Source organism: Vigna unguiculata, chromosome 7, assembly GCF_037176805.1.
Source record: "Vigna unguiculata cultivar grain cowpea cultivar isolate G323 ecotype 2 chromosome 7, ASM3717680v1, whole genome shotgun sequence".
NCBI classification, from domain to species: domain Eukaryota; kingdom Viridiplantae; phylum Streptophyta; class Magnoliopsida; order Fabales; family Fabaceae; genus Vigna; species Vigna unguiculata.
The window spans coordinates 5,800,136-5,813,642 of record NC_140798.1 but is presented as its reverse complement, the minus strand read 5'-3'; the positions used below and the strand labels follow the sequence as shown (position 1 = coordinate 5,813,642).

At 31.9% G+C, this 13,507-nt stretch overlaps 1 protein-coding gene across 1 annotated transcript; it reads right to left on the bottom strand.

Annotated features, from left to right (window-relative positions):
- Nucleotides 1-10,770: 10,770 nt before the first annotated feature.
- On the bottom strand, nt 10,771-11,626 carry LOC146884566 (uncharacterized). The gene is made up of 2 exons (XM_085675780.1): nt 11,433-11,626; nt 10,771-11,345 (listed from the first exon to the last, which is right to left on the bottom strand). Exons 1-2 carry the CDS (start codon nt 11,624-11,626, stop codon nt 10,883-10,885), a joined length of 657 nt encoding a protein of 218 aa, XP_085531906.1. The 3' UTR covers nt 10,771-10,882.
- Nucleotides 11,627-13,507: the final 1,881 nt, after the last annotated feature.

Below are 13,507 nucleotides of genomic sequence, written 5' to 3'. Positions count from 1 at the left end.
ATTTTGTTACAAAAATGGGGATCAAAGGCATAATTTAACGAAAAAAAAACATTTAAAAATGCAATCGAATTTTTGAAATTATTTGTACAAATATAGGCTTCAATTCTAAGATAACTGAAGCCTATATAGGTGAGCAAATAATTTCAAAAATGGCACCATGTTTTTGAAAGGCTTTACCTTGGGTGTTAAAGTATAGGCTTCAGTTCTAGGTTAAACTGGCTGCATAAGTATAGGTTTCAGTTCTTTCAAATAACTAAAACCTATACTCATGCAGTCAAGGTATAGGTTTCACATTTTCTTGGAACTAAAGCTTATATTCATCTTCATAGGATGAATTTTTACAATTCGTGGAAGGTCCTATTCATTAGCGTTGTTGCATTCTTCTCCTTTGTCATTGCAAATTCATGTTTTCCTACATTATAACTTTCGTTGAGGTGGCTTTTGTCTTCCATTTAACTTTTCTCCTTTGTCACTGCATTCTTCTCGTTTCTCATTTATCTATTCCTTTCGTTTTTGTTTTCCTCTTCCTTCTCCTAACGTGCTTTTTCTTCTTGTTTTGTAGCGCCACTACATTTTGGTGGCCATTTTCATCTTTTCGCATTGGGGCGCCAAATCATTGCATGTTTGTGTTGATCTTTGTCTTTTGCGTTTAGGGTGTCACAATATTGTTGTTGTCTTAGATTTTGGTTTGCGTTTGTTGGTCTTGGTCTTTCTTGCTCTTACTCTTGCTCTCGATCTCGTTGTCGTTCTCGCTCTCTCCTGCTCTTGTGTTCCTTTCTCGCGCCATATATTTTTAATTATTTGAAATATGTTTTTAATATACGTTGTTTATTGAAAAAATTGTATGTTTAATATATTGATTTACTTTTTAAAAAAAATTGGTCAATTATGCTTAAATTTTGTTTGTTTAAGATTGTTGTCGCATTGAGTTAGCTTTAGTTTTCAATTTGAGATTCAATACGAAAATTATTTGTTGTCTCCAAGTTTTTGAAAAAATTGTATTTGTTTTTCTAAAATTAATATAAGAGAAGGCAATACAAACAATTTATATGTATTGAATCTTGAATTATCCAATTGAACAGTTTAAAAAAAAACTAATCATTTTTAAATAGTTTATTAGTGCACCAGGTTATTATACGTAAATTAAATTTCTTTTAGTCTAAAATCCAACACAACAAATTTTAGCTCAAATGGACATATATGGAAGAAGTTATAAGTCAAACCGTCAGCAATGGTCAAAGCATGAAAAATCTTAGTTTTAATTGAAAAACATGCATATTAAGCTATATTTACTGTAACTCATAAATTTCCTAAAAAGTGCAAAACTAAGCTAAAAATGAAAGAATAAAGAAATAAAAATCCCAAGGGAATGCAATAAGTCATAAAATGAGAGCATGAAAATTGAATTATCAATATTATATCAATCAATAAGGCTCAAAATCTCACAAGGTCAAAATTCTACCACAAAAGATTCAATCAAATAATTTTCAAATCAACTGAATTGGCAATTTTCATAAATAATTCATTAAAAAAAGTCAAGACTCTGATCTTTCCAAAATTGTGACAATCCCGATCATTAAAACAAATCCAAAAAATTCAATAAAAATATGTTTGAAAAATAGAAAGAGAAAATAAAAGAACCTTTTTAGAGAGAAACATTGTTGAAAGTATATCGGGTAGACTCTAAAAAGAAGTCAAGTCTCAAGTGGAAAAGCTTAAGAACCTTGTCTTTCCTAAATATAACAAAATAGTAATATAGAAAATTCCATCAACAATGACAACTACAACTTCAACAATGGTGGTTGCCCAACAAACAACATTGATGAAAAGAATAAAGGTAGAAATACAAGTTGGATGTACTTTAGAAAAACCCAATAATCAAAGGAAATTGTGCACTTCAGGCAACCTTAAAATAAAACCATAGCCAAGACAATAGAGAATAAATTTAGAAGTAGGACTCCCAAGTTCGGGACCTTTGATACCATAATAAGAAATAGACCTTTAAGTCTAACTCAACACTACACAATACTTGACGTTGCATTGAAGCTTTATGTTGTTGTATTATAGCATTACCCTGTTGGGTTAAGGCTGCAGCCATAGCCTCTATCACCGTAGCTATATCAGGCACATCTGGCTGAGAGGGTGGATGAGGTAGTCTAGGAGGTTCCATAACTCTGCTCACACAAGAGAAAACCATCAGTCTAACTTGAATAGACTAAGAACTTAGCTAGAACAACACTAAGAAAACACAACAAAAGCTAAGCAGGCACCGACCCACAAATTTCTAAGGAACAAAGGCTCTAATACCATAACATGTGACATCTCATTTAATAGAATAACTCTAATAAATAAAACATCACATATCATAATAAAATAAAGCAAAAAGCAAAAAGTGTATCAGAATTTAACCATTACGGTCATCCTAAAATATACTTAAAACAGAAGTACCATGGACACAGAACAATGCCATAAACATGTCTTAAAACATAAAAAGATTAGCAAAAGATTGCTCAACTAAGCAAGGAATTACATAAAATAAGTTTTTCAAAAGATGCTCAAAAGAGAAATAACCAACAGACCTAAACTACACAACAACATCTTTGTTGTCTTGATGTCACCAAGGGTCTTCACATCTACTCACACCAAAATTTGGTGATCATTGCAAAAAGAAAAACACAACAAGAAAACAAACACAGAAAGAAAGAAAGGTAAGCTAGTGTATTTAAGCATTCATATGTAAATATAGTTACATAAGTACATCACCCAAGAAACATATACATGAAAATAAAAAAAGAAACATTAATTCACAAAGTTTTTACTCACTTAAACACTCAACCGACTCTTGACTCGATATCCAGATTAAGCGCTTGATATAAAATTCTAAGGAAGTATGCACCTACATTGATTTCTAAACTCTACAGAGTTTAGCCACAAGGGGTTATCATCCAATCAATCACAAGGTAAATATCAATATGTCTTAGGCTCAAACACCTCACGTGCCACTCTCACCACTTAATCACTTTACTCTACGTGAGTGTGATTGATTATTAGAGTTCAGAATACCTTCCTTATCTAGACATCTCCTATATCAAGGCATACATTAACCACACATTCACCAAGAATTTCCCTTGAAACTCTTTTATCATCAACATTCCACATGTTATCTCAGAATAATTATCATCACAAACTAAACACATCAAGTATAGGTCAAAAAAATGCCACATCATTCATGCATAGCTTTATAAATCATATTTAACATTAACTCAGTCAATCACAAGTTAAAATAAGGAATTAAAATTCTGCAGCAATTCTCGCTTAAGCTAGAAGAGCAGGTTTTCGCTAGTTTCAGCATGCAAAAATCAAAAATCTCAAACAACAAAACAAAAAAACACAACCACGAACATCAGGACAACATTTTAAGCACGGTTCAGGACCAAAAACATGCAAGACATGTATAAAAAAGTTTTAAAGCCCTAGCTTCTCTTTTCGTCAAAACTAAAGCGAACCTGTAGGGAGAAAGCCCTAACGGAAGGAGCACCACAGCTCCAGAAACAAACTAAAGAGCTGAAAGCATGATTCACAAGGACGAAAATGAGACTCCAAAGAAAGAACCCAAGACAGAACCAACACAACCAAACTGGAAAAGAAGGAAAAGACAACAAATTAATGTTCAACATAATTTGAGGAATGAACTGTTCAGTTTAATTTGTGGAGCACGAAGCATGGACTCCAGATTCAGTCTCAGTTTCACCAAAGTTTTTCAAATGAGTTAGAAGGAAAAGAACAATGGCTGTGAAAGAAGGAAAGAGTTGAAAGAAAACAAAAGAGTAGGAAGTTGAAAAGGTTGTTGATAATGAGAAAGCAAGTAGCTGATTTGGGTCCTTGGGCCCTATAGTAAAGTGGGCCCAAAACTTTAAAATAGAAAATGGGCTTTAGATTGAATGTAATTAAATTTGATAAACTTAATTGTAGTTAATGAAAAAATGAAGAAATAAATTGTTTATATTAATGAAATTTGTTATACAATTTTATTAATATTACTTTTATGTTCAATATATTTAAATTAATTACTTTAAAATATATCTCTCCAACAATAGTATTAATAGTATTAAAAGTAATGATTTATTGATATATAGCTAATAGCTACTTTTAAACAATACATAATATTTTATTTTAACATCTCAATTATTAATTAATTAGAGATATAATGTAAAATAAATAAAAATTAAATGACTGATCTGTAAGAAAAAATAAAAGTGTATTAAAGTTTTTACTTTTATTGACTAAATAACCTCCAATAACTTATGTTTTATATATTATTCCAAAGCGGTATATCCTACACAGTATTTCTTGTACAATCTTGTACAACCATGAAATGCAGATGGCATGTGTTACCATGACAATCACAAACAAATCTAGCACTAATCACTAGGTTCCCTAACAAATAAAAAATGTATATAGGTTATGTGAGCATCTTCAAAATAAGCACAAGATTGATCCGAAATACTCTATTCTATAGATTTTCAAAAAGTTCTTCCATTGATTCAAAACATATCAAAATAAAATGATACAGGCATAACTTCTCTTAGTAAAACCGAAGTCCTAAACCCTAACTTCCAAAGTCCAACGCATTAGAAAAAAACGATTATGAAATAAACAGGAACAAAGAAAGCATTAAATAGTTATGATATTCAATACCAAAGAAAGTGAGAATAAACTCTCGATCGTGAAATTAAAATGGGAACACGAGAAGAAGAGAAGTGACCAAAATGCAAGCAAACGGTGACGTTTCTGGTGACTAGTCTGTGTGTGCCCTGCGATGAGTGGAACTGCTGAAAGAGGAGAGGAAATGGAAAGTCAGTTCCCGCCTCTTTGCCTTCCTCCTTTGTGTTTTAAACTAACTAACAAAACATGGTGTCACTTTTTATGCTTTTTTAGTTTAAAAAAACAAACATATTAAATATAATTAAAAAGAACATATTTTAAAATACTTATGTTAAAATATAAATGTAAGCAAATTATATATATATATTACACAAGGTTCAGGTTCAAAGTTGGATTTGGTCTATACGACTTTCTTTTTTTTTTACACAAACAAAATAAAACTTACGATATTTTCATTATTAATAGAAATATAAAATAATAGTCTTCAAATTATTTTAAATAGTTGAGGAATGTAAAAATTATATTCAATATATACCTTTGTAACCACGAAAAAAAGTTTAATAAATGTTTTGTCTTTATATTTATAGTGACGATTCAATATTTTTTTTTAACTAAATGTGATTTCTCTACTTTTTTTTTAAAATACTACTTATAGATGACATTCACTTTTTCTTTAACAACCATAGTGGCCATGACAAAGTTATATTTACTGAACTTCCATTTATTATAACCAAACAATTTGTCATGACCACTATCATCGAACAAATGCATAAGGATCAAATTAGAATGAACATCTAAAACATGTTTGACTCTTTTGAGTAAACATTGCACTTCCATGTTGGTTTCCAAGCAATCATCACCAACACCAACAACCTTTGACACACCATCGTTACTCATCTTCAACACTCCAAAATCACCAAAAGTGTAAGATGTGAAGAACTATTTTCTCAGTATAACATGTAGTGTGACACTACTATTGATATCCACATGCTCTCATCAAATAGGTAGATTAACAGACTCATAGTCATGAAAAAGAACAAGATCAATACTATAATAATAGTAGTAACACAATCATGATCATCATCATTATCTTTCTGTTTGTCCCTTTTGTCTTTATTCTCATTTTTCCTCTTTAACAATATTTTTGAATATGCTTAGTTTTATTACAATAATGTCAATCCATATTTTTTATCTTGACTTTGATTTGCTCCTGTTTTTCTCTCTACCACCATTCAATTTATTTTTCTAATTTTATTCATATTTTTTTGTGACAAACACCTCAAGCTAAGATAAATACCTAGGGATGGCAAACATTTCTCTACCACAATATTTCTAATTTGACATGCCCTACATTTAGTCTACAAAAAACCGACAAGTTGGCCTGTTGCGCATAAGAAATGCAGACAAGTTTCTCTAGCCTGTCCCGCATTGATTTTGGCCCACGAGTTTGTGGGTGGCTCGTGATACGCATACGAATTTTAATAACTTTATTTTTATTTAATTAAATTATTAGAAATAATAATTTATATAAGTCAATTTCTTAAAATAAGTTATATTCATACTTTTACAATCTATAATTTTTAAGTACAAGCCTACTGAAAATAGAAATGGCTTTGAATTGGAGTGAAACAAGGGAAGAAACGCAAATAAACAAGATACTTTTGGATGGACTGAACACGAATGAACGAGCTACTTTTGGATGACCAAGTTGTTTAAAATAAACACACAACTTATTGTGTTGATGTTGCTAGATTTATGAGATTTAAGTCAATGCGGGCTATGTAGACTAAATGTGGACTAGACATTCGTTGTGGGACGGGTCTAAGCAGGTCGATGGGCTAAAATACTCATCCCTACTCGTAGAGATGGCAAACAAACCCGTCCCCGTGGGTATTGTCCGAACCCGTCCCCGTTTTGACGGGGAATCCCCGCATTGACCGGGTATGGGTATGGGTATGGGGAATCCCCGAGTTTTTCAATTGGGTATGGGGATGGGGATGGGGATGAATATATCCCCGCCATAATACCCGTCCCCGCCATATCCTCATCCTCATTTAAATTATTAAAATATTTACAATTAATTAAGTAACCCTATATATATATATAGGGTTACTTAATTAATTGTAAATATTTTAATAATTTAAATGAGGATGATTTTTATTTTTTATTTCTTCTAAATATTTGGTTTGTCATGAAACTCATTTCGCATCTCCAATATATTTTTTATTTTATCACAACCTTTATGTAATTATGTTAAAATGATGTATGTCAATTAAAAAAAATTTATGTCTAACATTTGAATATTTCTATTATTTTTTAATATTTTTTTTATTGTATATTTTCCTTTCACATGAGAATATTTAATACTCTCAATTTAAGTGTTTAATAGCATAAACATTTCATTTACTAGGTAATATAAATTTTTTTTTTTACTTATTATTATTAATTTTTGTTTCATTAGAAGAACTCTTTTGTTTCGCTAAAACAATTTTTGTTATTTCTCAACCATTGAGTATATATGTTGATATTTGAAAAGTTTTCTTAGATCTCTAAGATGTTTTTCGTCTTATCATACCCTTAATTATACATTTGTTTTTCTTTGTGCAATTCCTTCCAATAATCTCCAAATTATTTATAAGACACACATTTGTTAATTTTTTAATATTTTTATTTTTGTTTATTTTCATCATATAGAATACTATTTCGATAAATTTTATCTAATTATTTTTTATTTTCTAACTCATTACAATCATACTTTAATATTTTCAATATAATTGTATAAATAATTTTTATTTACTACAATATAAAAATTTAATGTAATTGTCATGAATATTTTTTTATCACCATCCAACATATATTGGAGTTTAAAAAATACCATATCTATGATAAAATTTTATTATGTTTATTATTTGTTCTTTGCGTCATTTTTTTATCAAACATTGAGTATATATGTTGATATTTGAAAAGTTTTCTTAGATCTCTAAGATATTTTTCATCTTATCATACCTTTAATTATATATTTGTTTTCATTTGTGTGATTCCTTCCAATAGTCTCCAAATTGTTTATAAGACACACATTTGTTAATTTTTTTATATTTTTATTTTTTGTTTATTTTCATCATGTAGAATACTATTTCGATAAATTTTATCTAATTATTTTTTATTTTTTAACTCATTACAATCATACTTTAATTTTTTCACTATAATTGTATAAATAATTTTTATTTACTACAATATAAAAATTTAATGTAATTGCCATGAATATTTTTTTATCACCATCCAACATATATTGTGGTTTAAAAGATACAAGATTTATGTTAAAATTTTATTATTATATTTATTATTTGTTCTTTGCGTTATTTTAATCAAGTGATGTATTATAACTTTTATTAGTGTATAAAAAATAAATTCATTATAATTTAAAAAACTGAAGTAAACAAACATTTAAAATATATTTTAATTTAAATATTTTTTTCCTTTTATATTTTTTTAAGAATTTTTTTCCTTTTATATTTTTTTAAAAATATTTTTAAAATTTATCAACTAGGTTTCATTAATGTTTGCAAATTTAATAAATGTTTTGGTTTTCATTAAATTTTATTTGGTATTCTAATATAAAATGTAAACAATTATAATTTATTTCAAAGTATTTGATATCGAAAAAATAACCATACTCCTAATATTGAATATTTGATAATATTATGTTTCTTTTACCGTAATTTTTTATTATTTTATAAAAATTAATTAAAATTAATATTAAAGTAGTAAGAAAACGGGTACGGGTATGGGTACAAGATTATACCCGTTACCCGGTGGGGATGGGGATGGGATAAAAGTTTGATACCCGTTGGGTTTGGGTATGGGGATGGGGATGAACTTTTTTTACGGGGATGGGTATGGGATAGTGAAACCCGTCCCCGCCCCGCCCCGTTGCCATCCCTACCTACTCGCCCTTTTTAGTGTGGGTCTACAGGCCAAGTTGCATGACCCTCCCTACATTGTCATCCTTACGAATAGTCACACGTCTTCCTTCTCATTAGAGCTGTCAAAATAGGCCATCTGGCACAACCCAACCCGGCCTGCCACGAGTTGGCCACTTAATGAGTCAACCCAATCCGACTCACTTATTAGCAAGCTTAAAAATTTTGAACTTAGCCCCGCCCACTACGGGTTGATGGGTTAAACAAGTCGACTCACTTAATTAAAACAAATATTTTTTTTTTCTTCAATCCTAAAAAGATATAATTTTGATTAAAGTTTAAATAAAATTTAAGGCATATTATAAGTTTATAGGTTGACAAAAGCTACATTTAACTGGAAGAAAAGGTACTAAAAGACACAACAAAATGACATTAAGTTGGTAATTGTGGCTTTAATGTATCATTTTACTTTTTGAATTTTTATATTAAACACTTTTACACAATTGTATTTGTTCTAAATATTTGTATAAAGTTGTATAATTCATTTTAGCTATAGTATTTTAGAGAGAGAAGAGCATTTAGGGTTTTCATTTTTTTAATATAATTTAGGTTTAATCACACGCAAAGTCCTCGTTTTGGTTAAGAAATCTCAATTGGGTCCTCAACTTCAAAATTGTCCCAATTGAGTTCTTAAGTTTGAAAATTTGTATTAAATAAACCATTTCCGTCAGGTACTGTGAAACGACGTTTGATGTTGGTGTGCTGTAATATTGAACAGTGCACGTGTAATTTGTTTATAAATTTCATTGTTGTTGACGTGTATATAGGAAGAGGCAATGCTTATGACTTTGCCCTAACATTTGAAGAAAGAAGAAGTAAAGTAGCTATGTCATTTTCAAATTCGTCTGGATCTTCAACATGTGGGGGGAAGCAACCTAGTGATGGGTCTGATGGTGGTCGTTCATCTCACGGTGGTGGATCTTCCCATGGTTGTGGCGCAAGGATTTTTGCTATTAAGCCCATATGCTACTGTGGTCATACAACTGTATTGAGAACGGCAAAGCCCCCTAAGAATAGGGGCAAACAATTTTAGGGATGCCCTAAGTTTAAGGTAAGATGTGGGGAAAATTCATTTTTTGTTCAATTTAAGTTTTCTGGCAAGAAAAAATGATAATGTGATTGTGGTATTTTGTGGAACAGAGTGGGTCTCAAGATTTGGGTGGTTGCAATTTTTTCAATGGTTTATTCAACAGGAAATCGAAGAAGTGTGTGTGAAGAAAAACCTAATTGATCGAGATGTTGTGAAGATGGAAGAAAGAGATTTTGGAGGGAATAAAATGTTGAAATTAGAGAAGATTAAAGAAAACGATGTGGTAAATATCAGAGAAAGAGATGGTGGATTGATCATAACTGAGAAACTAGATAAGGTTATAGTTAGTTTGCAAAAGTGGATGAAATTGATGTTAAGGATGATGGTTATTGTATGCGTTATAAATGTGATAGTTATATCATTGTTATTGTAAAGACCTCTCGTGTTGTATGGGGTGGTTGAACTTTTGTGTTATTTAATGTTTCCAAATGAATTACACATATTTGGTTCTGAATTATGCATTATGAGTCATGTTTTTTGTATGATAGGAAAAATAAAGTTTGGTTAACTCATAAAATTAGGTGTTTTAACAGTCATAATCGTTCATTTTTAAATTTAGATTTCAAAAAACATCAGACATGTTGTACACATAACAATTTTCTTTCATCCTGCCAAACTGAAAATGCACCAAAATACATAATCATTCATCCTGTCAATGCTTTGAATCCAACAATTGTACTTAAACATGAAAGTGCACCAAAATACATAATCATTCATCATGTCAATGCTTTGAATCCAACAATTTTACTTAAACATGAAAGTACACCAAATACAATACATTATTCAAAGTCCACAAAAGAGATGTCATAACAGAGGCACAAAATAAAGGCACCCAAACAAAAGAAATGCCCACAAAATAAAGGTCTAAAGAGACCCATAAAAAAAAAACTACTTTCAGTACACAACTGCAATTGGTGTGAATCAAATAGGACCCCTCTTGGGCTTCAATTTTTCCCTCATCTGTGGTGTGGGTGTAGGCTATCTTGATAGTGCTGGATGAGGTGATGGTCGTGGCTGGGTGGTCCTGGTTGTTGATGTAGTTGGTTGTGGTCCAAATAATGTAGCAGTACAGTTGATTGAGCTAGTCTGGGTGGGTGGTCCTGGGTTGTCCTGTCTGCTTGGATGGTCCTGTTGTAGATTGTGTTGATTAAGGCTCCTTTGGCTGAGTGTTATGGGGGCAGAATATTCTATTGTGTCCAACACCCCTACACACAATACATCTTTTCTTGTAACCTCCCTTTCTTAACTGAATGTCATCCTTCTTAATCTCCCAAGCCTCTAGTCTCCTCTTCTTTTTAGGCCTTCCTGGCATCACTCTTTTTTGTGGGGGAAATACATCTGGATATGGAGTTCTTTCCCATGCTTGTTGACCGTTGATGGGGTAAACGATAGAATTGTAAGTTTCTTCATACGTGGTCTTTCTAAACCAGTCATACATGAAGTCCTCTCCATTTAAGTTGAGAAATTTCATTGCAGTAAGGGCGTGACAATAGGGCATGCCACTGATGGCCCACTTTCTGCATGTGCAGTCTCTTTTGTCAATGTTCACAACAAACTGCTCCCTAAGTTGAGAAACGTGCCTAACTTCGAATAACTTATCTACTGACCACCTAATTTGGAATAAGAAAATGTTATGTACAAGTAAGGACCAAAAGAAATAACTTAAAGCACAATGTGGACAAGATATTAAAACTGACCTTGGTATCCAATATCTTGTTAACCATTTATCAAGTCTGTTTTGAACTTTTGGGCAGATTGAGCCTTGACGTGATTTGAGCTTTGTTCTGTTGTATGCCCATCTTTTCATTATGTAAACTCTAATATCCTCTAACATGCTAATGATGGGCTTACTTCTGGTATGAACTATTGTACTATTGAATCTCTCACACATATTGTTCACTAATGTGTCACAATGAGCTCTTGAAGTGAACCTTGACCTTGACCAAAACCTAATGATTACACTAAAATTTCAAAATCAATTCAGGAAACAAAAAATACAAAGTATATAGAGGATGACGTGCCTTGGTGGAATTGCAATCAAATGTTTGAAAGCATCAAGATTGACCTCCTTAATGTTCCTCATGTGGGCCTCCCAAGCTTGTGGATATGTGGCTCTTGCAGCCTTCCATATGAGTTGATGCAGTTTTTCCCTGGGAATTTCTTTCTGAAGTTGTAATATAAGTGCCTGACACAAAAGTGTTGGTCCACTTCTGGTAAAAGCTCTTGTATTGTAGGTAACAGACCCTTACATGTCAAAATTAAAAGCATTAAAACCATCTTCCCCCTCATGTTCACCTCCACATATACCATCCTCTACCTCATGTTAACCTCCACCCACACCATCCTCCACCTCATGTTCACCTAAATCATTACCAACTCCCACCTCTTTATCAACTTCACCACCACATTCAAACTGATCATCCTTTTATATATCTTCTAATCTAGGTTCAACTTCAACTTGTATTTGTTCCCCTTCACCAACACACCCAAACTCAGTACCCTCTTTTATCACTTATAAACCAGGTTGAACCCCCTCAATGGCCTCTATTATCTCTGGTTTAGTCATCTTATGTACCACATACAAGTGCACTACACAATTTAGCCTAACTAAGTTAACCATATGCATAACACCCTTATCATCTGTTAAAAGTTCTAACCTATCTTTCAGCACTGACGCATCTCCTAAAGAGTACCATAACTCCTTAATATTGACGTGTCATAACTCTTTCAATCCACCTACAATCTCAAAATAACTCTACCTATCTGGGTCACAAAACCACTCTGTAGTTTCCCCTTGAAAGTCCAGTTTCCCATTATCATGACATACAAAACTTCCATTATGGTGGACCACAACTTCAAAGTGGTCGTCACACATACCACCCTATATATACAGATATACCCACAAATCAATTAAGAAATTATAGTCCCTATCACACACACTGAAATGGGGGACCATAGTTTGTGAAAATATTTGGACACCCACGTGGGAGACAAAAACCATAAAAGAGAACCCCACCACCACACTGAATATGGAAAAGCAAACAAAATTTACACACAACCAACAAAATAATATAAAATCAAACATACTTAAACAACATTATCCACCAACCAAATCATACGGAAAACAAAACAATCACAGAATAAAGTGCATCAAATCATACTTAAAGGAATAAAATCAAATTTAGTAGTAAAACCCAACATCCAAAGCTAACTCACATTCGCAACAGTGCACATCCTACAAATTCTGCTTCGATGAACCACGAACGCCTATGAAAACGACCTACCAACAAGTGAAACACACAAACGCCAGAACAAATGCCCTAATCTTCCACACTACCCAGCTTTTCCTTGGCTTCGCGCTCCACTGCTCAGTTCTTGCGAGATGAAGTAAATAAACCCTAATTTCTAATTTAGGGATTTCTTAACTTTCGAGATTTCTTAACCAGCCAATTTCGTTCCAATTCTTTTTCTTTTTTTTTCGTTTTACAATTTCTATTTTCCACATTAGTAAATAAGTCGAACGCAAAATGTCTACTGTACATCGCCGTTAAACATTTTAACAGTGTTAGCGATTTGTCCTTATTTAATACATATTTTCAAACTTAAGGACCCAATTGAGATTTCTTAACCAAAATGAGGACTTTGCGTGTGATTAAACCTATAATTTAATATTTAAAATTTATAGATGGGTTGGTGAGCCAACCTAGCTCACCATGAGTTCAACTCGGGTGATCTGAGTTCTTAGTGAGTCGGGTTCAATTTTGGTCCATAC

Bases quoted from the DNA above. Each gene is read 5' to 3' on its own strand.
- LOC146884566 (XM_085675780.1), bottom strand. From the start codon at position 11,626: ATGTGTGAGAGATTCAATAGTACAATAGTTCATACCAGAAGTAAGCCC. The intron at 11,346-11,432 runs GTCAGTTTTAAT...ATTCCAAATTAG, and splicing joins ACAAGATATTGGATACCAAG to GTGGTCAGTAGATAAGTTAT.